At 42.4% G+C, this 23,376-nt stretch overlaps 2 protein-coding genes across 2 annotated transcripts in view; one reads left to right on the top strand and one right to left on the bottom strand.

Moving 5' to 3' along the window:
* Positions 1-3,063, top strand: part of abcb6b (ATP binding cassette subfamily B member 6 (LAN blood group) b) — a gene marked incomplete at both ends in the record, with an annotated part of 34,959 nt that extends 31,896 nt beyond the window's left edge. Inside the window, one exon of the mRNA XM_083921091.1 lies at positions 2,949-3,063. Coding sequence (XP_083777217.1) covers positions 2,949-3,063 — 115 coding nt within the window. The remainder of the gene's footprint in view (positions 1-2,948) is intronic.
* Positions 3,064-8,538: 5,475 nt separating this feature from the next.
* Positions 8,539-18,642, bottom strand: LOC310952474 (uncharacterized protein; the record flags this gene model as incomplete). The annotated part of the gene is made up of 8 exons (XM_083921090.1): positions 17,583-18,642; positions 16,337-16,606; positions 13,045-13,293; positions 12,403-12,573; positions 11,556-11,687; positions 10,566-10,732; positions 8,803-9,069; positions 8,539-8,715 (listed from the first exon to the last, which is right to left on the bottom strand). Exons 1-8 carry the CDS (start codon positions 17,833-17,835, stop codon positions 8,539-8,541), a joined length of 1,686 nt encoding a protein of 561 aa, XP_083777216.1. The 5' UTR covers positions 17,836-18,642.
* Positions 18,643-23,376: the final 4,734 nt, after the last annotated feature.

The raw sequence follows: 23,376 nt of genomic DNA, 5'->3' as shown, positions 1-23,376 counted from the left end.
TTTACGGTGTTTATTTGTACAGCCCATTTCAACAACATGGCAATTCAAAGTGTTTCACATAAAACATTAAAAGCTTTGAAAAGAAACATATAAAATGAGATTTAATAAAAACTAGGATATCAGAGGCAAACCATCGTGTAATTATAAAACACTAAAAGCATTGGAAAGAGACATGAAATGACATTTAAATAAAATAAAGATAAGATGAAAACAAGGATATCAAGATAATCATTGAATTATAAAACACTAAAAGCATTCGAGACGTAAAATGACATTTAAATAAAAGGATAATAAATAAATAAAATAGAATAAAAACAACAGTACCAAAGGCAAACAATCATTGAGTTATAAAACATTAAAAGCATTTGAAAGAAACACATCAATAAAATTATTTTTAGAGTAAACAAAAACAAGAATATTAGAATAGAAACATATAAAATGACATTTAAATAAAATAAAGATAAAATAAAAAACAAGGATAACAATCATTGAATTATAAAACACTTAAAGCATTGGAAAGGGACATTAAATGACATTTATATAAAATAAAGATAAGATAAAAACAAGGATATCAAAATAACAATCATTTATTTTTATAAAACACTAAAAGCACTGGAAAGAGACATTAAATTAAATTTTAATAAAATGATAATAATAAATAAAATAGAATAATAATAACCGTACCAAAGGCAAACAATCATTGAGTTATAAAACCTTAAAAGAAACATGAATAAAATGATTTTTAGAATAAACAAAAACAAGAATATCAAAGGAGAGAACAGCGGTTTCTGCAGGACAGACGCTGGAAGTCACAGCGCAGTAAAAGTCATTTATATAGTTGTATTTACTGAAAGGCAGCGGCAAACAGAACAGTCTCCCGTCTTGATTTAAGAGCTGAGGTTTGCAGGAGAACGGCCATTTTCTGGGAGTTTGAAACGTCTTCAAACCTCCTCTTCTCCTCCGTCATCGTGTCCGGGCCAACATCTGTTCAGCAGCGACTGAATGTCAAACGGTTCAACTTTGGTTCAGTCTCCTCCTGCTCACTTTTAATGGAGCCCAAATCCTGATTTACATATTTTCCTGTCAGTGTTACAGTTGTTTTGTGTGTGTGTGACAACATTATTGGAGCGCTCTTTGAAGACGAGATAAGCTTCGCCATCATTTCTCCCCTCTCTGTTCTTTTTCCAGTCCTCCGATTCACCTCTTGACCTCCTCTTTCTCTCCTTTGTGTCTCTATTTCCTCCCCTTTTCTCTCATTATTTCTCTTTCCTCTGCATCAACTCTTCTTTCACTCTCCGTCTTGCTCAGATGGTCTGTTATTTCTGTCCCTCGCCGTGTCTCTCGCTCCCCCGATGTCTGGCAGTCCAGACAGTGACACACTTGTGGTTTTACTAATTCATAGTAAAGTTGGCTCGAGTCTGCAGGAGGATTTTTTTTATACAGCTCAACTTTGTTTTTAAAGCAGCTCTGGTGTCACAAGACATTACCAGTGACCCACCTTCTCCCCTGCCTGCTCTGCCTTGACTTAAATTCATCTCATCTCATCTCACCTTCATCCTCTTATCCGGGGTCGGGTCGCGGGGCAGGAGCTCCACCAGGGGACCCCAAACTTCCCTTTCCCGGGCCACATTAACCAGCTCTAACTGGGGGATCCTGAGGCGTTCCCAGGCCAGTGTGGAGATCTAATCTCTCCACCTGGTCCTGGGTCTTCCCCGAGGCCTCCTCCCAGCTGGACGTGCCTGGAACACCTCCCTAGGGAGGCGCCCAGGGTTCATCCTTACCAGATGATCCTGAACCACCTCAACTGGCTCCTTTCAACGCAAAGGAGCAGCGGCTCTACTCCGAGTTCCTCACGGATGCTGAACTTCTCCCCCTCTCTCTAAGGGAGACTCCAGCCCCCCTCCTGAGGAAACACATTTCTGCCGAGTAACAATAAGCATAAAAAGCATAAAGCTAACATCAATCTGGAAGACAAATGATATTCGCAAAACCTTGAAGTGAAATCCCGGCGTAAAATCATCCCATGGTCTTTTACTGACACTTGCACGCATCAAATAAGTGTAACAACTATTAAAGAAATCCAGGAGTCGCTAACAACTGGACGTGGCTAACAGTGATTAGCTCTGGGCAGTACGTTGAAGGCATTTAAACATCTTTTTTAACCACTAATGCTGCTGAAAATAACAGCAAACCTCTGCAGCAGCATGAGAAGAGTCCCTACACACACAACAAAGCACCAACAACGTAGTTAGTGAAGCCAGAGTTTATTAAAAGAGGGTTTTAAAGACTTACCTACTGGCCCCTGTACCAGCTCCTCTCATAGTAAAGTCCATTCAAGTGGATTACCAAAGTCAATCCCAAAGGAAGGAGCCCATTGGTGCTTTGTTGTGTGTGTAGGGACTCTTCTCATGCTGCTGCAGAGGTTTGCTGTTATTTTCAGCAGCATTAGTGGTTAAAAAAGACGTTTGAATGGCTTCGGCTGCTCGTAACGCTCCTTGATTTCTCCGTTTATAGTTGATACACAACAGAAAACTGTCTCTGTGGCTTATTTGATGTGTGCACGTGTCGAAAAAGACCATGGGATGATTTTACGCTGAGTTTTACTTACGGAGGCTGCAGATTCTTCATCAGCTGGATGACAGGTCAGTGTTGGGTGGAGGCTTGAGCTCTCCTGAGTCCTCCACTTTATTGACTCATGCATCACCTCAAACTTCCTCCTCATTCAGAGATTTGCTCTTTGTACTACACCCGACCATGTCGCACTTCGTACTCACGGTCTTACAGCCCTGCGGTTGAACAGTTGCTCTGAGATAAAGGCCCACTGAGCCAACAAGGAGGTCGAGTACAGGGCCGTACCACCTCAAATACTGTATACGGAAGTGATAGCAACTGATAACAATGTTCGAAGTCGGTGACTTTCAGACTTTTTCTTGTCTCCTTTCGTTCAGACACGAGGAGCTGCTGTCCCAGGGAGGTCTGTACGCCGCCATGTGGATGAAACAGCAGAAAAGTCACGACACACAAACGGAAACACAGATGAACAATCCGACTCAAGACACTTGACAACAATCTGAGTATGAACTTTTTAAAAAAAAACAATATCCATTCATGATTTTTTTGTCATATCTGATCATTGTGATCTCATGTGTATCTGCACATACTGCAGAAGTAAAGTCTGCAGAGAGTGAAACCATGCAGATGGCCAGAAATTGACGCTTTGAACCGTGGTCAGGTTTAAGGAGCATTCATGGGACGTATATACTGCACATTCAGAATCTGCCTATTAGTAGGACCGTTTACCGTAGTTTGCGACTCGCTGTGTTGTCGAGGCGAAAGCTCCTCTGCACCTGAAGAGTCAGATGTTCTTCAGCTTGTGAAGAGTCAACCCCAGTCATCAAAAGCAGAGGCGATTATGTTACTGAGATTGTTTTGGTGAAAACATCCTGGACGGGCTGAAAGTGCCGGTGTCAAAGGTTACTGTTTAGAGTAAAACTATATCAGCAGCCCGAGGGCCGCAGAGAGGAAGACAGATGGAGAGTGTGTTGTTGCTATTGAACTGTGTCTCGTTAGCAATAAAAGCCTCTGGAACAACTACTGGGTCGCAGCGTTTCTCCTCTGTAAAATGATCCTCCACTTCAGAGGGACCGGCGTGTATCAGAAGCCCCTTTCACACATGCACAGAGCACATTGTTGTTGCACAGCAGTGAACTCAACACAACAATCAAAGTGATTTCAAAACAGAAAAAGATGATACCATAAGCAGCTGATTAAAGACTCAATAACATGATTGTGTGGACACAGAGAAGATACAAAAAACATGTATCTGTGTCTTTGTCCATAAAATGAATTGTTTGGTAAAATTGTGTTGACAAAAGCAGCCCAACAGAGTTCTGCAGGGATGATGTATTTTTGTAGTTCAAGCATGAAGTTAGCATGGCCCTGGTTCCCTTAACCAAAAGCATAACATTAGATTTTGGATGAAATAATCTCTGTGCCAAACAGAAGTTTATGATACTTACATGTTTTAGATAGATAATCGAGATAATCTCCACAAATGAACACCACTTTTATGATATTTGAAGCGTGAATGCAAGCGGAAGAATATAAAAGCTAACGTAGCTAGCTATAGCTATAAACAAACTACACAACTAGCTTAAAACGGATTTATCTTGTACGGCTTGATGATGTTTGTAGTCTCATTTAGCCTCATAGATGGGTTTTGACTAATGTATTTTATGTTGTAGAACAAGATGTTAAAATTCTCCTAAGGCTGTTTTAACGACGGACCAAATTTAAGGCATCAAGACCAAAAACTCTTTTAAAAACAAACAAACATTGACTAAAAGATGAGGGAACCAGGAGTTCAAAGATGCTAACTCACTTCCAGGTTCTAGGACTCATTGCTGCAGCACTTTTTATGCAGGCTGTTCTCATTCCCAGGGCGTCAAAAAACGCCGTTTTGTCACAGCACCTCAGCGTTTGGCACTGAGGCACCAAGTTGCCTTGTGCAGCTTTAAACAGTAAACCCATCCCTGATGATACTAGCCCCTCAGAACAAGTGCTCCAGAATTAAAGTGAAATTCTGGCGTAAAATCATCCCAGGGACTCTTTCGGCAAATGCACTCATCAAATAAGCCATTGAGACAATTTTTTTTCGTGTTACAACCATTAATGGAGATATCCTGGAAAGTCGCTAACTGCCAAATGCGGCTAACTCAGGGCAATACAGGGAAGGCATTAAAACTGCTTTTTTAACCACTAATGATGCTCAAAAAACCACACAGACCTCTGCAGTAGCATGAGAAGAGTCTCTACACAGAAAACAAAGCACCAATGGGCTCCTTCCTTTTGGATTGACTTTGGTAATCCACTCGAATGGACTTTACTATGATAGAAGCTGGTACAGGGGCCAGTAGGTAAGTCTTTAAAACACTCTTTTAATAAACTCTGGGTTCACTAACTACATTGTTGGTGCTTTATTTTATGTGTAGGGACTCTTCTCATGCTGCTGCAGAGGTTTGCTGTTATCATGAGCATTTTTAGTGGTTAAAAAAGACCTTCACAGGGCTGCCCCCGAGCTAATCCCTGTTAGCCGCATTCGGCTGTTAGCGACTGTTAGCGACTTTCCAGGATATCTCTGTTGATAGCTGTTACATGAAAAAAATCGTCTCGATGGCTAATTTAAAGAGAGTATTTGCCAAAAAAGACGCTGGGATGATTTTACACCGGAATTTCACTCTAAGCGTGCCAAAGCGCTGCGTAAGCTAGCATGGGTGGTAGTTACAAATGCACTTATTATGACCCCTCCCATGATCTTTACGTAACCCTAACCAGGTGGTTTTGTTTGCTAAACATAACCAGGTACTTGAATGTGAGTTCACAACGTAATCAAGTTCCTCATGTGTAAAACAGCGACTGAGGGTCATAAGTTGCATTGACAAATGACGCCGAATGGTCTTGACAAAACAACAGTATGTGACAGAAACAGGTTGCAACACGACAACACAATTATGAGTATAACTCCTCTCGAATCGGCACCTGTGGTCATCGGATCAGTGCTGTAGAGTTTGGAAGCCAGACAAATAAATCTTGCGTGCTCTCCTGGTTTCTAAATGTACTTTATTGACTAGATGTTGTGATTTGCTGCATGCAACTAGAAACATTTCTGCTAAATTACATTTCATACTGTACAGATCATTACACAAACTGTGAATATGCAACATGTCAACTTGTCGGACACAATTCTGGTCCGAAAATGTCCCGCGCATTTGGAAACACATTCTCCCAGTGGGTCAACTCTCATCTCTTGAATAAGCAGCTCTCTAATGTAAAGCATATTATTACAACAGTACAGAACAGAGCAGGGAGGGGATGATGATGAGGTTTACACTGGGCCGTGGTATAATACGGTTACTCAGATGGACACAAATATCACAAAGCACCACTTAAAAGGTAGAGGACGACATGTACGATGTTAGTGTGGGGACGGGTTAATATTGGAACGTGTGCATGTTTCATGTGATGCCTGTCTATGTGATCGAGCACACACACGCACACACACACACACACATACACAACCACACACACACGCGCACAAACACTTGCAAGTTGTGCCCTTATTAAAATGCCATAGCCAAGTCTGTGTAGCAGTGAGGGCAGTCTCAGTGCTTCATGTCTTAATCATGATCGCTGCCGTCCCTGTTTCTGTCTGCGTCTCTCTCTCTCTCTCTTTCCCTCCTCCTCAGGTTAAGATGTCCCCCGTCTCTAAATCTTCAAACACGTCTCTCAGAATAGAAACCGTGAACCTGTGTCACCTTCTATGTCGACTACCAAAGATGTGGTTTTTAGATAAATCGAGTTAAACTGCGGATTATGTTTAAAACCCGCCCGGTTGACGCATCGTCGCCCTGTTGCAAAATGAAATCTAGTTCAGGAACAACCGTCTTCTGTCTCCAGAACATTGACAGCATTTGGTTGTTTGTTCAAACCGCTAACAACGAGAGCAGCAGACCGGGGTTTATGTCCCATCTGCTATTGGTTTCTTTAGAACAATCGCAACAAAGGCGAAATGCAGTAACGATGGAAATATCTGAAAAATAAATGGTTTCAAGGTTTGTTTTTCTGTCCCAACAAATTAATGGTTGGCACATCTATGATAGATTATGGTTTACTGGCTTGATATGGTGTAATTTGTCTCCAAATCAAAGCTAACCACCCAAAACTGTGCATTGATTTCATAGTAACTGCACTTTGTACGGCACAAAAACCTTTGGAACATGTTTTGTCATTTAGGTTCGAGTACGTTGAACTGGTCAGTTTTGAGATTTGCTCTCAACATGTCTTCTTTCAAACGAGTGGAAAGAAATTATCCATATGCACATTTATTTGACTGTATTTTGTCTGTTTGTGTCTATAAATGTCTCATAAAATCACCATAAGTGACCGTTAGATAATGCCTCATTTGCATATATTTAAACAAAACATGTCAGAAAACTTGTAATGCAAAAAAAAAGGAATCATTTGGGGAAGTTTCATAATGATATATGAGTTAATGTTATACCCAACTGACCCGTAGTGTCTTGCAAACACATACACGTCTAGTTTTTTCTCACTCAGTCAGAAATTGTCACTTATGTACACCAGTCTTTCCAGTTTTATTCCCGTCTGTATCCTTTATCCTGTATCTTTTTGTCTTGTTTTTTGTTTTTGTCATGTGCCATTCATGGCCTGACTTATACAACAAGAGTTTTGAACCTTGCTTTATCTAATGTTCATATTTGTGTTCTGGTAATGTATGCAAGTTAGCACATATTTAATAGGATAATGCATCATTTGCATGTTTAAACACAATATTTCAGAAAACGTGTGATACAGAAAGTAATTGTCTTAATATAAGTAATCAAATGAGGAAGTTTCCTCGTGATATCTGTTTGGGTTTGTTCTTTTAAACCCTTTTCACCTGCAGTGTCTGGTCTGAACTACAATGGGACTCAGTTTGGACACAGACGACCCGAATGTTGACTTTGAGGAAAATAATTAGTTTGTGTCGCCCTGCTTTCCAAAAATATCACCAATACTGAGTGTGAAGTTTGATATTGACCTTGGAAACAGACTAGACAATAAATAAATCAATTCAGGAGCTTCTAAATGTGAGATGCAGGTAAAATATAGTGGACCTTGAGTTAAAATTGTATCACACTGTTTTTTTTCGTGTGTTTTTCGTTCATATTTTCTTGTGCACAACGTCTAAATGCACAAAAGTCAATTTGTGTTTCGGGGTTTTGTCAGTTCTGGTGTGACTTAATGATTCCAGTATTCAAACACTGTCAGAACAAGGAAAACAGGGAAGTGACAGCAGAGAAGAAACGAAAAAAGAAAATGTAAAAAGAAAGAAGAAGAAGGGAAAAGAAGAAGGGAAACGAGAAGGAAAGAAAGCAGAGAGTTCAGAGGAGGGTATCGATAGGAAAGGAGCGGACGAAAGGTGAAGCAAAGGACAGGAAGAAAAGGAGAGAACAGAAGGAAGAAGAAATAACTGTTTCAAAGATAAAAAAAGAGAAAGATGATTGGCTCTGAAATGTTTAAGTGCCCAGGAGATCTGGTGTACACACACACACACGCGCGCACACACACACAAACTGAGCGTAAGCTAGCAATGGTCTCAGAGTGGTTGTCCTCTTGCTGAACTCACAACCAGACACACACACACACACACACACACACACACACACACACGGTTCACATGGTGTTCAGGACACTCCTGTTGGGATGAGCTGTCATCGCCAAGGTTACTTTCTGAGTTAGGACGAGAAACACACACACAAACACACAAACACACACACTAGGGTCCACCAAGCACACTGAAACTAAAGAAGTTAACACACACCAGCAAAATGCATGAATGAAATGCTTGTATATGCTCTCTCTCTCTCTCTCTCTCTCTCTCTCTCTCTCTCTCTCTCTCTCTCTCTCTCTCTCTCTCTCTCTCTCTCCCCCCCTCTCTCTCTCCCCCTCTCCACCCCCTCCCCCAATGTCTCTCTCTCAGTTGGTTCTCCTGTATTTCTGGTGCCAGAGCGCGGTCGGCAGGTTCTGGCAGCCCTGGTACTCTCTCCGCATCTCGCTCTCCGTCAGAGGCGGCGTTGCATTGCAGGGGGCGCCGGCCAGCGTCACGTTCAAAAGGCCGGCCCACGGCTCCAGGAGGCGGGACATCCCAGCACCCTGGTAACGTCACGGGTAGAACAGGTGATTAGATGATTACGTAGAGGAGTAAAAAGATAAGATAGAAAGCCTGACGTGATCAATTACCTTTCCCAGGTGGTCCAGCAGGCAGCTCGCAGGGCTGATGTAGGACCAGCCGCTGTCCTCCCAGCCGAGGTTCGACCTCTGGTGGTTGTGGGTCTGCCGTGTCTGGCTCTGGATCAGAACCACGTTGAGGTGTTTCTGAGACCCCCGCAGCCTCTTGGACAGAACGCCACTGTAGCTCTGATCCACGAACAGCAAAACACGAGTCGCCCTGCAGCCGGCCAGGTCGGCCAGCAGCTCGTTGACGGAGTACCGCTCCTTCAGGTCGGCCTGGAAACAGAGACGGTACGGTTAACGGTACGAACTAGACTTTAGCTGTGAAACGTCCTGGGGCACGGTACGGATGGACAGTGTGATTGCGCCCTTAGGTGACGCATGGTACATGAACTAGGACTCCTGGGTGAAAATCCGTTGTTCCTTTGACCCATCCACCACATCTACCTTCTCCATATACGCAGACTTTTTCACTCTTACCTCTGGAGCAGCTTGATCTAGGCGTCTAATGTTGCCACAGATGGGTTTGCAGTTTAAAGTACAGAAGCTAAAGGGTGCCTTGTGCTGCAGAGGGCGTGTGACAAACTGTCGGTATTTGACACCCTGGGACGAGAACAGGGATTCACTGAAAATTTTCCTACCTCAGTAGCCTATCACCAGATGTCATGGGCTCTTCTGTTCGCCAGGAAGTGTTTACAAACGCAGCCTGCTGTACCCGGTATGAACGCGTTAAAAATGTCACTGTAATAACGGCCTTCAACCAGATGAGCTCATATCCTCAATTTGAGAGACGACGACAGAAGTACTGACGTCTGGGTGGTCCTTCTCTGCGTGTGTGTGCGGTCAGAGGAATCATCTTATCGGGCCGATAATGGCTCCCATGTGTGTCCAATACATAATTTTCCATTCTGTGTCGGTGATTTGCATTGAAGCCGCGTGTGTGTGTGTGTGTGCGTGCGCGCGTATGCGTGTGCGTGTGTGTGTGTGCGTGTGTGTGCGTGTGTGTGCGTGCGCGCGTATGCGTGTGCGTGTGTGTGTGTGTGTGCCCTACTCACGCATATACAATTTTGTCAGTAAAGGGGAATAAACCATTGTGCCGTTGTAGAGTGGCAGCAATAATGTAGTACTAAGTGCATATATATTTATGCCATTATCTGCATTTTTGTGTGTGTGTAAAGGCTGTAAACTAAAAAAAACAAGACAAAATGTCAGAAAAAAACCTTTTGCAAGAAAGTGCAATGGAAACAGACTTAGCGTATAAACTAGGACAGCGCGTGACAAAGCCATTGGATGTGTGCAGAGCGTAGACTGTATAAAAAATGGACGTAGCCTCTCCGTCAGAGTCCGTTCTCTCTACTTGATCCAATCGTCCTCGCCTACCGGAGTCTCCATCTTGTCAGACTTTGCCTCCGCCTCATTTCCTCTCACCAAAAAAGGACATGTATGTGACGCTGGGGGGGAGGGAGATACGTCCATCTGGCTGACGTTTACCTCTGAGGAGAAGTGAGGGCCAGAGGCTAGCTGTCACTCAAGAGGCCACGCCCCTAATTATTCATAAACTTTAACCTCCAATAAAATAAAAACTAGTCCGGTACAAAAAATATCCACCCCCCTCAGTGTTGTCATGGAGATATGAGCTAAATATACAGACTAGAATGTTCTTTTGTCCCAAGCAAAAACAGGTTTAATGATGCTGCGACTTTCTTCTATCTTCTAATTCACTCATTTACACACTCTTTCCTAAAACCATTCATTCCTTGTGTTTCTCTTACGATGCCGTTGAGGTTGGCGTCCCACAGCAGCATGGTTCCGTCGTTGCGCGTGGGCGAGTTCAGGTAGAGGACCAGTGTGTCGGCACAGTGCTGCTTCCTGCAGACGTACGACACGTGGTTACGGATCACTGCTTTCTCCGTCGCCGAGTACACACCCTCTACATCCTCTGTGAGGGGGAGGAGATAGGGGAGAGGAGTTAGACATGTTGGAGAGATGTGCAATCTTTGGTGGAGTTTGGCTGTTTTGGACCGAAACAGGAGACAGTTTCACACAATCAGTGCACACATTGAGCTTTGACGTTTATCTTGACCTTAAGTTAAATTAGAGGAGAAAAAGCAAGGATAGAGGCAGGGAAATGCAGCACATGTGCTGTGTTTAGTCCACATTACAGCCACATGGTATGAATCCTGATGAGTCAGACACTTCATGGAGGCTTAATCGTATGTGTAATGATCCAGGTTAAGCTGTCAGCGTGTGACTTTCTCAGATATTTAAAAAACAGCAGCTTTACTGCAGCGGTTTGTTCTCAAAAGTAAAGGGCAGCATGTTAACTGTGAATGCCTTTGTTCTGTGGATGTTTTTACCTGTAACTGTAAAGTAACAGAAGAAGTGTACTGCTCTACACAGCCAGACTGCAGTCACTACAAAATCATTTAAACGATAAAAAGCTACAATTTTAAAGCTTGTTTACAGTCCCAAGAAATGGATATTTGGCACATCTGTGATAGATTATGGTTTATTGTTTTGAAGTGTTATAATTGCTATCCAAACTGATCCTAACCTCCATGCTTTTATGTCCAAACTGTGCAGAAATCATGGTATAAGGGATTTCAAAGTTATTGCACCTAGGCTTTGGAGGGCAGTATAACTGAGGCTAAAAGGATTTTTGGAACAAAATGTGTTTTGCAATGTTTGACAGCGAAAACAACAAGTGCAATTATGAGAGTTAAACGTCAGTGAGACGGAAGCAAGATTTGTTTTTGTCCCACCGGGAAGTTGTCCACTGTTGGCGAAGAAGGTCTTGATGTGTTCTTTGTGGAAACCGTTGTTCTGCAGCATCCTGTAGAACCTCTGAAGGTTCTGGACGTGACGCTGGAACGTCATCTGCTGCTGCCAGCCGCCTGCAGTGCACACACACGCAGACACACACACACACACACGCACACACACACACACACGACCTTGACTTTATAGGAATGAAAATGGAACATTTGGTTGAACAAATGCTTTGTTATCATTGAAACAATTAAATCCATGTGTAATGTATACGTGTAAAAAGTCTCCCTTTTGTAGATAAATATTTTTTCCCAATACTCCGTAGAATAACCCTAAAATTTCATACAACGCAATGTCGTGAAACGTTATAACCCTTCAACCCTACGTGTAAGACGCCGCCAAAAGAAACGTTACGAAGCCTGACTTCAGGTCGCCCAGTAGTTCACCTGGTAGAACAGCAGGCCTGTGTACAAAGAAAAGCTGAGTCGGAGATTTGATTTTGATTAGCCACAACAGAATGATTTTCTACCAGTCAACCCGAGAACAGAGCACCAGAGAACCACCATAGAAACCACGACAACTAGGCGAACTACACAATGCTAGTTTATGGGTGCTGACCCATAAGTTACTGCTTTCATTAGTTGATTTAATACTTTGTTGGTGTGCTTGTCATCCCTCTACAGTGAGCAATAAATCCAAACTCCAGGCATCAATACATCCCCTGATAAAGCTCTGGGTGACGTCACAGACTGTGTAGACATGTTTACCTTCAGTCTCTTCTATCTATCTGTGTGGTGAGATTTGGTGAAAGCAATGCAAGTATGAAAAATAAGATTCTACCTGAGATGAGCACAGCGTGGTCGCAGGTCTGGTACAGTCGACAGGAGAGGTGAGTGGCCAGTGGCTGCTGGTGGCAGCGTCGGGTGTTTTTATTAAGCTCACAACTTGTGACGGGCAAACTGGGGGAGCCCATCGGCAGTGGCTGAGGGCACCTTGCAAACTCTGCGTGGTCTGTAGGAGCAGAGGGGGTGGATGTCAGAGGGTAGCCTAAAAAAACAACCTCAGCACTGAAACGTGTTTCCTGATATCAGGTCCAATCAAACCTGGTATGCTGGGGTTTAATTGGCCACAATCAGCAGTTAAGGAATACCTAATCTCCACATATGTGCACCATGCCAAAAGTGGGTTTGTTGTTTCATCCTGAGGATTCTCTGTGTTTTCCATAACAGCACGATAACATTTTCCCAGCAGGTTTTCTCACGGGCCCCAGGTTGCTGGCAGAGGCTGCAGATGTGGGTGGTCTTGGCATAACAGGAGGATAATTCTGCATTTCACTCAGAAAAGCCTCCTTCCAGGAAAACACAACGCCACTCAACGTATAAAGCTCAGGTGGAGTTTGACAACCTTACTTTTACCAACATTAATAATCACTTTTGGTTCATGATCATAAAATCCTGCTTATAGGAGCGATATAAAACTCACCAACACATCTGAGTCTTTGTGTCCGGTTGCTGTCCGCGACTCCGACCACCAGTGGGAGGAAGTGGACTTCACAGAGCCCTCCGATGGCCCGCTCCATCAGACGACTACCACCGCTAGTGGTACTACCACGCAGTGCCCCGCCTGCCAGCCGACCGTGCCCGTTACCCATAAGCCTCTCTGACCCGGCTTGCCGACGCTTCAGCTGGTTCTGACAGCGACCCTTCAAAGCCAGAGTCAAACACTCCTCACCTGAAGACACAGAGAAAGACATCTTGATGAGATCACTGTCAACTTGGCTTCTCCTTCTCAGCTGAAAAGGTAAAAATGTATTTGTTAAAGTGTAATGTTGCCATCAAACCTAATCACTAAGGATTAGGTTACGTGTGTGTCTCTGGTGCATGTATGAAAGGCTTGACTGCCCACTCCCTATAAGGCCTTTTCTTGGGATCTCTGACTCAAAGACAGCAGCCTCTCCCTTACGTCTCCCATTTTCTCTTCTCCTCCTGTTCCTCCTCACTCTACTTCCTCTTCCTTCGTGTCCTAACCAGGTTAAATGAGGTCTAAAGAAAGTTTCACTCTAAGAGACTTTGGTTCAAAACCATCTTCAGGACCCAGCAGGGGGGCCCGGTACTGTGTGTGTGTGTGTATGTGTGTGTGTGTGTGTGTGTGTGTGTGTGTGTGTGTGTGTGTGTGTGTGTGTGTGTGTGTGTGTGTGTGTGTGTGTGCGTGTCTATGAATAATTGACAGATGTGCGTTCGTGTAACACGGGGCCGAATTCACCTCAACATCTGGCCCTAACCTCTCTCACAGCGGGAGGTCAACAACTTGCACTTTCAAACACGTCTCTTTTACAGGACTTGTGAGGACCATCATAGAATACATGTCCCCTCGGACTATTTCTACATGAATAAACCCCTTTGGAAAGACTTCTTTTACTCTCACTTTTGGACTTTTACCCACACTAAAGTCGTTGTTTGCCCCCCACTGAAAGTGGAGCTTTTTAGAAAAACGCTGTTGTTTGATCGTCTACCCCAACATGCTTTCTCTTTAGTGTCACGAAGGTAGGTTCTCTACCTGTTTACGATGGAGGATTTTCTCAAAGCAGCTGCTGATGTTGACATATTTTCCTGCTTTTGTTTCCACGACTTTACAAGTAAAACATTGTGATTTAATCTATGGTCAAAAATGCTACCAACTAACCAGGTTTACATAATTTCTCCAGTGGCTGCACTGAGTAGAACAAAATAGTTGTTTAAAAGATTAAAACATGCAGAGATTTAAGGATTTACCAGTGCAAGTGAGTGCATGACTTCAATCAGGCCAACAGGAAAGGTTTAATACAAGTTGGTCTGATTATTACTGCTTTCATTAAATCCATTTTGTCGCTAGACTGGACTGTAAACTAAACTTTATGTTGAAAGCAACTCCTTAAACAATCCATAAAGAACTGTTGATTAACTAAAACATCATCCTCACTCTCAGTCGAATCCAAAGATAGTTCAGTGTGCAAAAACACGCTCACAGACGGAGTCATATGAGGCGTCGCTGTGGGCAAAAAACGCTGAAGATGTAGTTGAGTCGGACCCCCTCTGAGAAGCAAAGTAGCCAGCATCGCACAATGAGCTATAAATGGAGCTCTCCGAGGGTGGGACAACGCACTTCCAGCTTTAACTTTGTCCTCTGCTTCAGTCAAAGGAAGAACTTTACACGCACACACACAGATGCACGCACACACAGATGCACGCACACACAGATGCACGCACACACAGATGCACGCACACACAGATGCACACACACACAGATGCACGCGCATTTGGTGCATGGACTCAAATTGAAATTCGTAGTCATGAAGAAAGAACCCAAACAGGAATGTGGACCTAATTCTTAAGTATTAATACTACGTTTTGATCTACATTTTGATCTCCAGTGTAGATAAATACTATCACTTACTATCACATTAACTATTTAATCACTGTGATTGATGTCAGTATGAATGCTGCTGCTGCTCATTTTATTTAAGCAGGTTGTCTTTGAGATTACGATTTACCAGATCTCGTTTTTGTAAAGAGAGACCTGAGAACAAGAAGCCGGCATCCAAAACAACACAAATAAAACAGACAGCCAACAATCCAGCAACAAATCGAGTTAATAAAAACAATTACAAGAGTCATAAAAGCATCAGATAATAAATTAAAATCTCCAAGAGGGGGGGGGGGGATGAGCACGATTTCATTGTTGAGCTTCATGAGTATGACATCAACAAACGTGTCTTTAGTGATAAAATCGAAACACTCAGTGGGTTCAGCTGCTGAAGTAATGATGGTGCAGCGTGACAGCACAGAATATCTCTGTAATCAAGTGCAGACATGAAGGTTGACTGAGCAATATAGTTTCACAGTTAAGAGAAGACAGACGGCCTTTGCCTCTACACAGAAAGCTTAGTGTGATTTTGAATTTGTGAGTCGAATAGTGCATAAAAATATTGATTGGCAGATTCAGTAGAAGTGATTATGGGTCGTATTTGCAGTTTCAATGTCAGGATTATCATATATATGTATATAACTAAAGAGCTGACCATTGGGGGGAATCCAAACATATATATATATAGTGTACATGGTCTTATGTGCAACTCTCAAAGGCAGACTGAAGATGGATAGTCGTCTGGAATATGGATTGAAATGTACCGAGGGACGTATAAAATTGTATCATCGGCATAAAAGTGGACAGTGAACTACCAATAAGGAGGTATGATTGGTATGAATAACATAAATTGTAAAGGACCAAGAATAGAGCCTTGTGGCACTCCGTTAGTGATTACTACTTCTTTTACTATCTGCTATTACTCCCACAATAACCACTACTGCTGCTATTATGACTTTTACTACTACTAGGTTATTACTACTGCTACAATTACAACAAGTCGGCCAACTCATATGACCACGTTTAATTTGTTCCTACCCGCTTATACAGCCCACAGACGTGTTTTCTCAATTATTTCCCCTAACGTCAGCAGCAGATCAACACATGCAAACACCTAAATAATAACATTGTAACAGTAAGCTGCCTGTAATAAGCTACTTCTAGCAACAGCTTTTGGTAAAATAAAATAAAAATTCGGATGTGTGTGCGTGTGTGTGTGTGTGGGGGGGGGGGGCTGTACAGTTACTAATGCTACAAATTAAGGTGTCTGTGTCTTTAAACACTAGACAACAATTGAACTCAAGCTATGATGTTGTTAAGGGTTTTCAGTGTCTGTAATGTTTGTATCAACCGCCCGTGTCTGCTGACTCACCCAGGTAAATGCCATCCAGGTAGGAGCATCTCTTCTTTGTCACATTAACATCCACATAGAAGAGGACCACCGGGTGTCCAAAGTTCTCCCCGGGGCTCGGATCAAGCACCAGCACGCCATCGTGGGCCGTGGAGCCGGGGAAAGGTTGCTGAAGTCTGTGGGGACCGTCCCCTCCGTTCAACACCTGGCTGACGCCGAAGCCTCGTGGTTTGGAGCTCATGGAGCCACCCGAGGAGTCCGGCAGGATGGCCAGGACTTTGTTTGAGGTACCTGGAGGGTTTGGGAAGAATAGTCCAGGTAGTTTAGGAAAAAATGAACCAGGCTAATGTCCCATTTTAAAGAAAGCCATGTTTAGCTTTGTTCATCAGTTACTTTATGGTAATTCTAAAGTAATGTGATATAGAAATACCTTAAAGAAACATCAATGTTTGTCTGTAAAGCTGCAACATCGGTCGATTAATCAATTAGTTGTCAACTATTGTATTAACCGCAGTGTTTCTGCTCAATTCTTTTCACAATGTTTCACCATTTTATGACATTTTATGGACCAAACAACTCATCGAACTAAAGAAAATATGGACAGATAAACTCTAAAAATAAGTCATTTGCAGCCCAATGACCACAGGAATCAGCCTGTGACGTTACAACTCATTTGTATTAATATTTTATATATAATATATCATTTAATACAATGGCTTTACTTTTATTTTAACTTTATTAGGTTACAGCGACAATATAACACCGTTTAAATACACCTAAATACTTCATCACTTCAAACGTTAACTGAGTAAAATCTGTAAAAATGTTGGAGATTTTTACGTTATTTGGTAAATTATGTAAGTGATCATCTATTCTTATTCATTCAAAGTCACTTTATATTTGTTTATAGTATCGACATTTGAAGCCACGACAAAACAAGGATCCTGAAAGTGATAAATGGAATAAATACATGCTTGATTTTAGTATTTAAATGTCGTCTGTGGATAAAAAAAAGTCGTCTTCTTTACAGTTTAAAGCTAAAGATTTATCGATTTCACACAAATCAGCCACACAAGTCAAATTATTCAAGTTGCAAATCCTCTTTCAGTTGTTTTTAGGAGGCGGTGAACGGACTTTTGCAGCCATTTGTCATTATAATCACTAAACCAATCCCTTCCATTGGATTCTTTAGGCTGATTTTTAAGGTAACACATCGATTTGCCCCCTCTACAAACAGCAGAGCGTGACCTTTGCCCTCCCTCCCTACCTGCAGCAGTGCGCGGCTCCGATACATACACAGCCACGGCGGACAGCGGCAGGTGAGCGAGCCTCCTGCACTCGGCCTCAGAGAGGGAGGACATGCGGAGGCACCGGTCCACTTGGTCCCACTGCAGAGACTGGAGGCCCGAGCGCACCCAGCGCTCCAGCCGGCCCGGGGCCACGCCGCCGCATGCCGGGGCCACCGCTGCGATGAGGAGGAGGATGGAGAGAGGAGCTGCAGGGAGCCCCAGGAGCCTCATTGTCACACCTGGATGCTTCTGGTTCTTTTACTCTTGATTTCCCCCCTTTTTAAACCCTTTTTCCCCTCCTTCCCTTTTGTTTCTGCTTTCCAGTCCTCCCTTTTCTCCTGATTTCACCCTTTTTTTTACTCTTTATTCTTTCTTTTCCTCTCAGTTCATCCTTTCGCCCCTTGATTATTCCCTTTTCTTCACTACGTCTGCTTTAAACCTCGCTTTAAACGTCTGTTTTCCTCTGTTCCCTTTATTGCTCTGTATGTATTTTAGTCTTCACTCCTGCATTTTTCTGTTACTTTGACTCCGTTTGTCCGTCCTTGAACTTTTTCCTGCTGCTCTTCGCAAAAAAATGCAACTTCTTCTCATGAATTTCTTCCGTCTCTGTTAGAAAAACTTATAACTTATAACTTATTCTCCTTGTTTGTCTCTTTCTGCGGTTGAAAAGCAGATATTCCTTCTTCTCTCTCTTTCCTCCTCCTTTATCTGCACTTGAGTGACGCACGCACCATTAGTCTGCAACAAAAACTTCCTCCTCTTCTGCCTCTTTTTTCTGATTTATTCCTCCTTTTTTCTGGATTTGAAAAAAAAGCGGTGGTGCTTTTCTTCTCTTACTCTACCTTTATTTCCATTCTTCTTTTATCACTTCTTTTCTTTGCATGTGAGTGGATGCAACAGACATCAACATCCTATTTGGGTTGTTCTCTCCTTTCCCTTTTATGTCCTCGCGTCACTTCTTCTTCTTCTCTATTCCTCCTTTCTTCTGGATTTCAGAGGGGGACAATATATCCAATAGTCCCCAAAGGCGCCAATATAGAGTTTGTATCTTTTGTTGATGGACTGACTTTTCCTCCCCCTTCTCTTCTTCCTCTTCTTCTTCTTCTTTATTCCTCTTTCTGGTGATAGATCATCCTGGAGTCAGAGGAAAAAGGTTGTCCTGACAAACGAGTCCTGCAGACACTTGAGACTGAATCCTTCTCTGAGCTCTGAGGACAGAAGTACTCCTGCTGCTCAACCGGCTCTCTCTCTCTCTCTCTCTCTCTCTCTCTCTCTCTCTCTCTCTCTCTCTCTCTCTCTCTCTCTCTCTCTCTCTCTCTCTCTCTCTGCATGCTCCGACATGCCAGAGAAAATGGGGGGAAGATATGTAAAGAGCAGAGTCCAGAAAGGAGGATGAGGGAGTGATAAAAATGGATGGGGAAAGAGAGGGAAGGAGGAGGAGGAGAGGTATGAAGAAATAAAGGAGTAAGAGGGGAGGGGGTAAAAAAGGAAAGGAAGGAGGAAATGAAACAGGGAAGAAGTGAGGAAAAGAGGGATGGGAGGAAGGAGAGGGGGAAATAAATGAACAGGCAGGAAAGTTTGAGAGGATGAGAGGAAAAAGTGAGGATGCAAAAGAATGAAAGAAAGAAAAGAAGGTGAAGTACGGAGAGAGAGGATAGGTAAGTGAGAACGAGAGGAAGGAGAGAGGTGAGAAAGAGAGGGATGGAAATCATGAAAGAGAGGAAAGGACAGAAAAGAGGATGGCAAGGAAGAAGAAGAGGAAAGTAGAGAAGAAAGGGAAGAAGTGAGAAGAAGAGGAGGGGAGGAAGGAGCGAGGGGAAACGTGAAGAGGCAAGAAAGTTTGAGGAGAAGGAAGGAAAGAAAGAAGGTGAAGTAAGGAAAGCAAACTGAGGAAGTGAGAAATGGAGAGAAAGGAGGAAGGAGGGAGGTGAGAGCGAAGGATAGAAAGGTGTAAGGAAGTGAAAAGAAGAAGGGGAGATGAAGAGGAGAAAGGATGGACGGACAGGAATGGAGGTGAGAAAAGGGGAAGGAGAGAATAAAAAGAACAGGAATGGAAACGAGGAGAGGAGGAAATGATGAGAGGAAAGGTGAGGAAGTGGGAGAGAAAGAAAAGAAGGGACTATGAGAGAGGGATTAGAAATGGAAGTAAAGGAGGAAGGAGAAAGGTAGAAAGGAGTAGAGGAAAGAAGGGAAGAAGGGGAAAAAGGAGGAAACAATAAGGAAACAGAAGTAGAGAGTGGGGGGGGGAGGCAAATATGGAGAGAAGAAGATGTAAAAATGGGAAATGAGGAGAGGAAAAAGAGAGGAGAGCAAGAAGGGAGGAGAGGAGGAAGAGGAGCAAAGGTTTTTCACGGGTCTTCCCTCCAGGGAGCCCTCTAGTGGTGAAATGCATGATGGTCAAGTCAACTTTACTGTCAATTTCTGCTTAATGTGCCAAACATAGAGTTTCTCTCCAACTCAGGGTGCAAAAACTACAAAAGTTGTGTAATATATACACAAGAAATAAATCCTAACTCATGCAAAAGTATAAAGAAATTAAAGAAATTAAAAACGTGCAGTTTAAAGGACACTAAGGTCCCTGAACGTTTTCTCCTAAGTCCCTTCAGTTAGTCAACTCAAGGTGATCCTTCTTCATCTCTTACTGCTCTAAATGCATTTTAAAAGATATGCTTTCTTTCCTTTGACCACAACTTAACTTTTGACTTAAATATATATATATATATATATATTTATATATATATATATATATATATATATATATATAAATATATATATATATTTATATATATATATATATATATATATATATATATATATATATATATAAATATATATATATATTTATATATATATAGTTGTCGTCTCTTTTAGATACCAAATGGAAAGTCTCCCGAATGATCTGCTGTTGCGTGTCCTCCGCAAAATACTGATAGGACCTGATGAGCCGCGGTTTTCCGTGATTGTTAATTATCAATTCAATTCAATTCAATTCAATTCAATTCAATTTTATTTACAGTGCCAAATCATAACAAAAGTTATCTCAGGACACTTTACAGAGTAGGTAAAGACCACACTCTATGACTTATTTATGATTTACAGAGACCCAACAATTCCCCCGTAGAGTACGGTGGCGTTGAAAACCTTCACTATAACAGACAGGAACGTCAGACAGACCCAGCTCTGTGGAGGACGCACATCTGTCTGCACCGGAGAGAGGAAGAGAAGGAGAGAGAGAGAGAGAAAAGATGGCGAGATGGACAGAGAGAGACAAAGACAGAGACAGACACACTTCCAGTAACTATAATAATATCTATAGTAATGTGAATATGACTCATATGTTATTGCGGTTAATTCAGCAGAATAGTAGAAACAAGAACAGCTAAGATGATAGATTATAATAGTAGCAGGAAGCGTCATGCAGGACCACGGCAGCAGGCACCACCACCATCAGCAGAGACCTGCGAGACGACAAAACACAAACAACTCCGGGGCAGAAGCTGAATTAGTAACATGCACTGATGAGACATGAATGATACAGACGGAGAGGAGAGAAGCTCAGAGGATCAGGAAAAGTATTTATCACGATGGCTTTGATCATGTCTGCTCCCTGGTGTTGTCAAGTGACAATATGAAGTCATTATTCAAATATTAAGCTTTGAACTGTTTAAGTGTGGTTAGCTAGAGTATGTATTATTATATACAGTGCTCCTAAATCTTGCACTGTGGTGGATTACAGCGGAAGAAAGCCAGTTAAGCAAAACCAGATTTAGCTTTTTGCACCAGCTGTTATTTAATCAAGTCGTACGGGGATTCATCACTCAATTATTGGTAAGGCTTATAATCAAGTGCAACCTGTGTCAACATCTGTCAGCACAAATACAATTGCGTTGAATGCAAAAAAAAAGCATTTGGCAATGAAAGTTGTGCCGTTTGAAATGTATTTTATAACATAAAAGCACTTTGTTGCATCCGTCGAATAACTTGCCAGCAGAAAACTTCCTGACCCCGGCTTTAGCAGAGCAGGTGGATCATTTCTTCTGTTTATTTATTAACTTTAATTGGCTGTAATTGTGTTGTTTGATATTCCCAGTTACTAAGGAACATAAATTGGCTGATCTCTGGCTGACTTTCAGACAATACAGACCTGAATGCACCGTCGTGGAGAAAAGTGAAAGCCGTTTATCACATGGAATTAATCTCAAGCGCTTTTACAAACCTGTTTGGAAATGTCGGAGAGCAGAACATGTAAATAAGCATAAATCCTCTCCATCTATTCCTTCTTATGTTACATTTTAATGACTGTTTAATAAAGAAGCCATCAGACCTTTGCCATGCTTTCCACGCACATTTTTACTGCTGCAGGGAATCAGTTTGATGTGGTGTACTCAGGATCTGCTCTTAATAATAAGCCTTTGGCTCGTGTGGCCCATTTAAACTCATACCTCTCCGTTCACCCTACAGGCCCTCACTTCCTCCGTAGTGGGGAAGGCACGCCAAGCTATCGATTGCAGGAAAAGCATCTGGGGAGGATAAACAAGACCCTTATTTTATTCAAACCTCTGTGCCCCATTTATTCCTGAACTGATGACATTATCTTTTTTAATATCTCTATTTTTATTGGTATTTTTACCTGATGTCTGGAAATCCACACAATTAATCCCACACTGCAAAAGAGTGGTGATAAAATGAATCTAATAACTATCAGCTAATTTTCAAACTATCCTGTTTCGAAAAAAAGTCTAGGAATGATTCATTAATAATCAGCTCAAGTCCACACCAGTCTGGTTCATTCATTCATTCATCTTCAACCGCTTATCCCGGGGTCGGGGTCGCAGGGGGTGCTGGAGCCAATTCCCCAGCTGACATTGGGCGTGAGGTGGGGTCCACCCTGGACAGGACGCCAGTCTATTGCAGGGCACGAACATGAACATAGAGAGACAACCATTCACACTTACGGGCAATTTTAGAGTCTGGGATACGAACCTGGAACCTACTTGCTGTGAGGCGACAGTGCTAACCACTACACCACCGTGTAACCATTTCAGAACTAAAATAACAAAAGCATTTGAAACCATTGAATATGCTCCTGCCGAGGCTGAGTGATATTGGTGTTGATTAAGAGTCCTGTAAATTACTTCAGGACTCCATCTCTCATTCTGTATCTTAATCACTATCAAAGGGGGTTCCACAAGGCTCAATACTGGGTCCTGTCTTGTTCACTGTTTATATTGACATTACATCCCTTTTAAACAAGTTTTAAGCCCATCTTTATGCTGAAGATTTAGTTGTTTAATGCTTTGCTAATACTGCACAGTCTTCCACTCAGGTTGCCATGTTGGTTGCCAAGTGTGATGAATCATACAGGGTAACAACTAATTTGGACTAATCAATTCATTTTACAACAGTATTTAACGTTAACTAGTCTTCAACTGGAAGTCTTAATTTGAGTGGTGTGTAAAATAAAAGTTAGTTTACTGATCAAGGAGAAACGTAGCCATTTTGGCGTGCGTTTTAATGCCGTTGAACTCCTTTATCTCAGTCCATTGAGTGAATGCTTGTCCTATATTGACTCTCACTTTTGCCCGTCTCCGCTCACTCAGCTGCTAGGAGAAATGAGCAGCTGCAGGATTGGCAAACTCTATTTCACCCAGTGCCAGCCTGGCAACGCGCAATGTAGGCCGCTATTGGCAGGTACAATGTAAACAGAACGTGACAGATCTTTAAAAATATATATATTAATTGAGACTGAATATATTTTTTAATGGAATAGCA

The sequence above is a fragment of the Echiichthys vipera genome, assembly GCF_963691815.1.
Source record: "Echiichthys vipera genome assembly, chromosome: 10".
Lineage (NCBI taxonomy): Eukaryota > Metazoa > Chordata > Actinopteri > Perciformes > Trachinidae > Echiichthys > Echiichthys vipera.
This window is presented reverse-complemented; position numbering and strand designations above follow the sequence as displayed.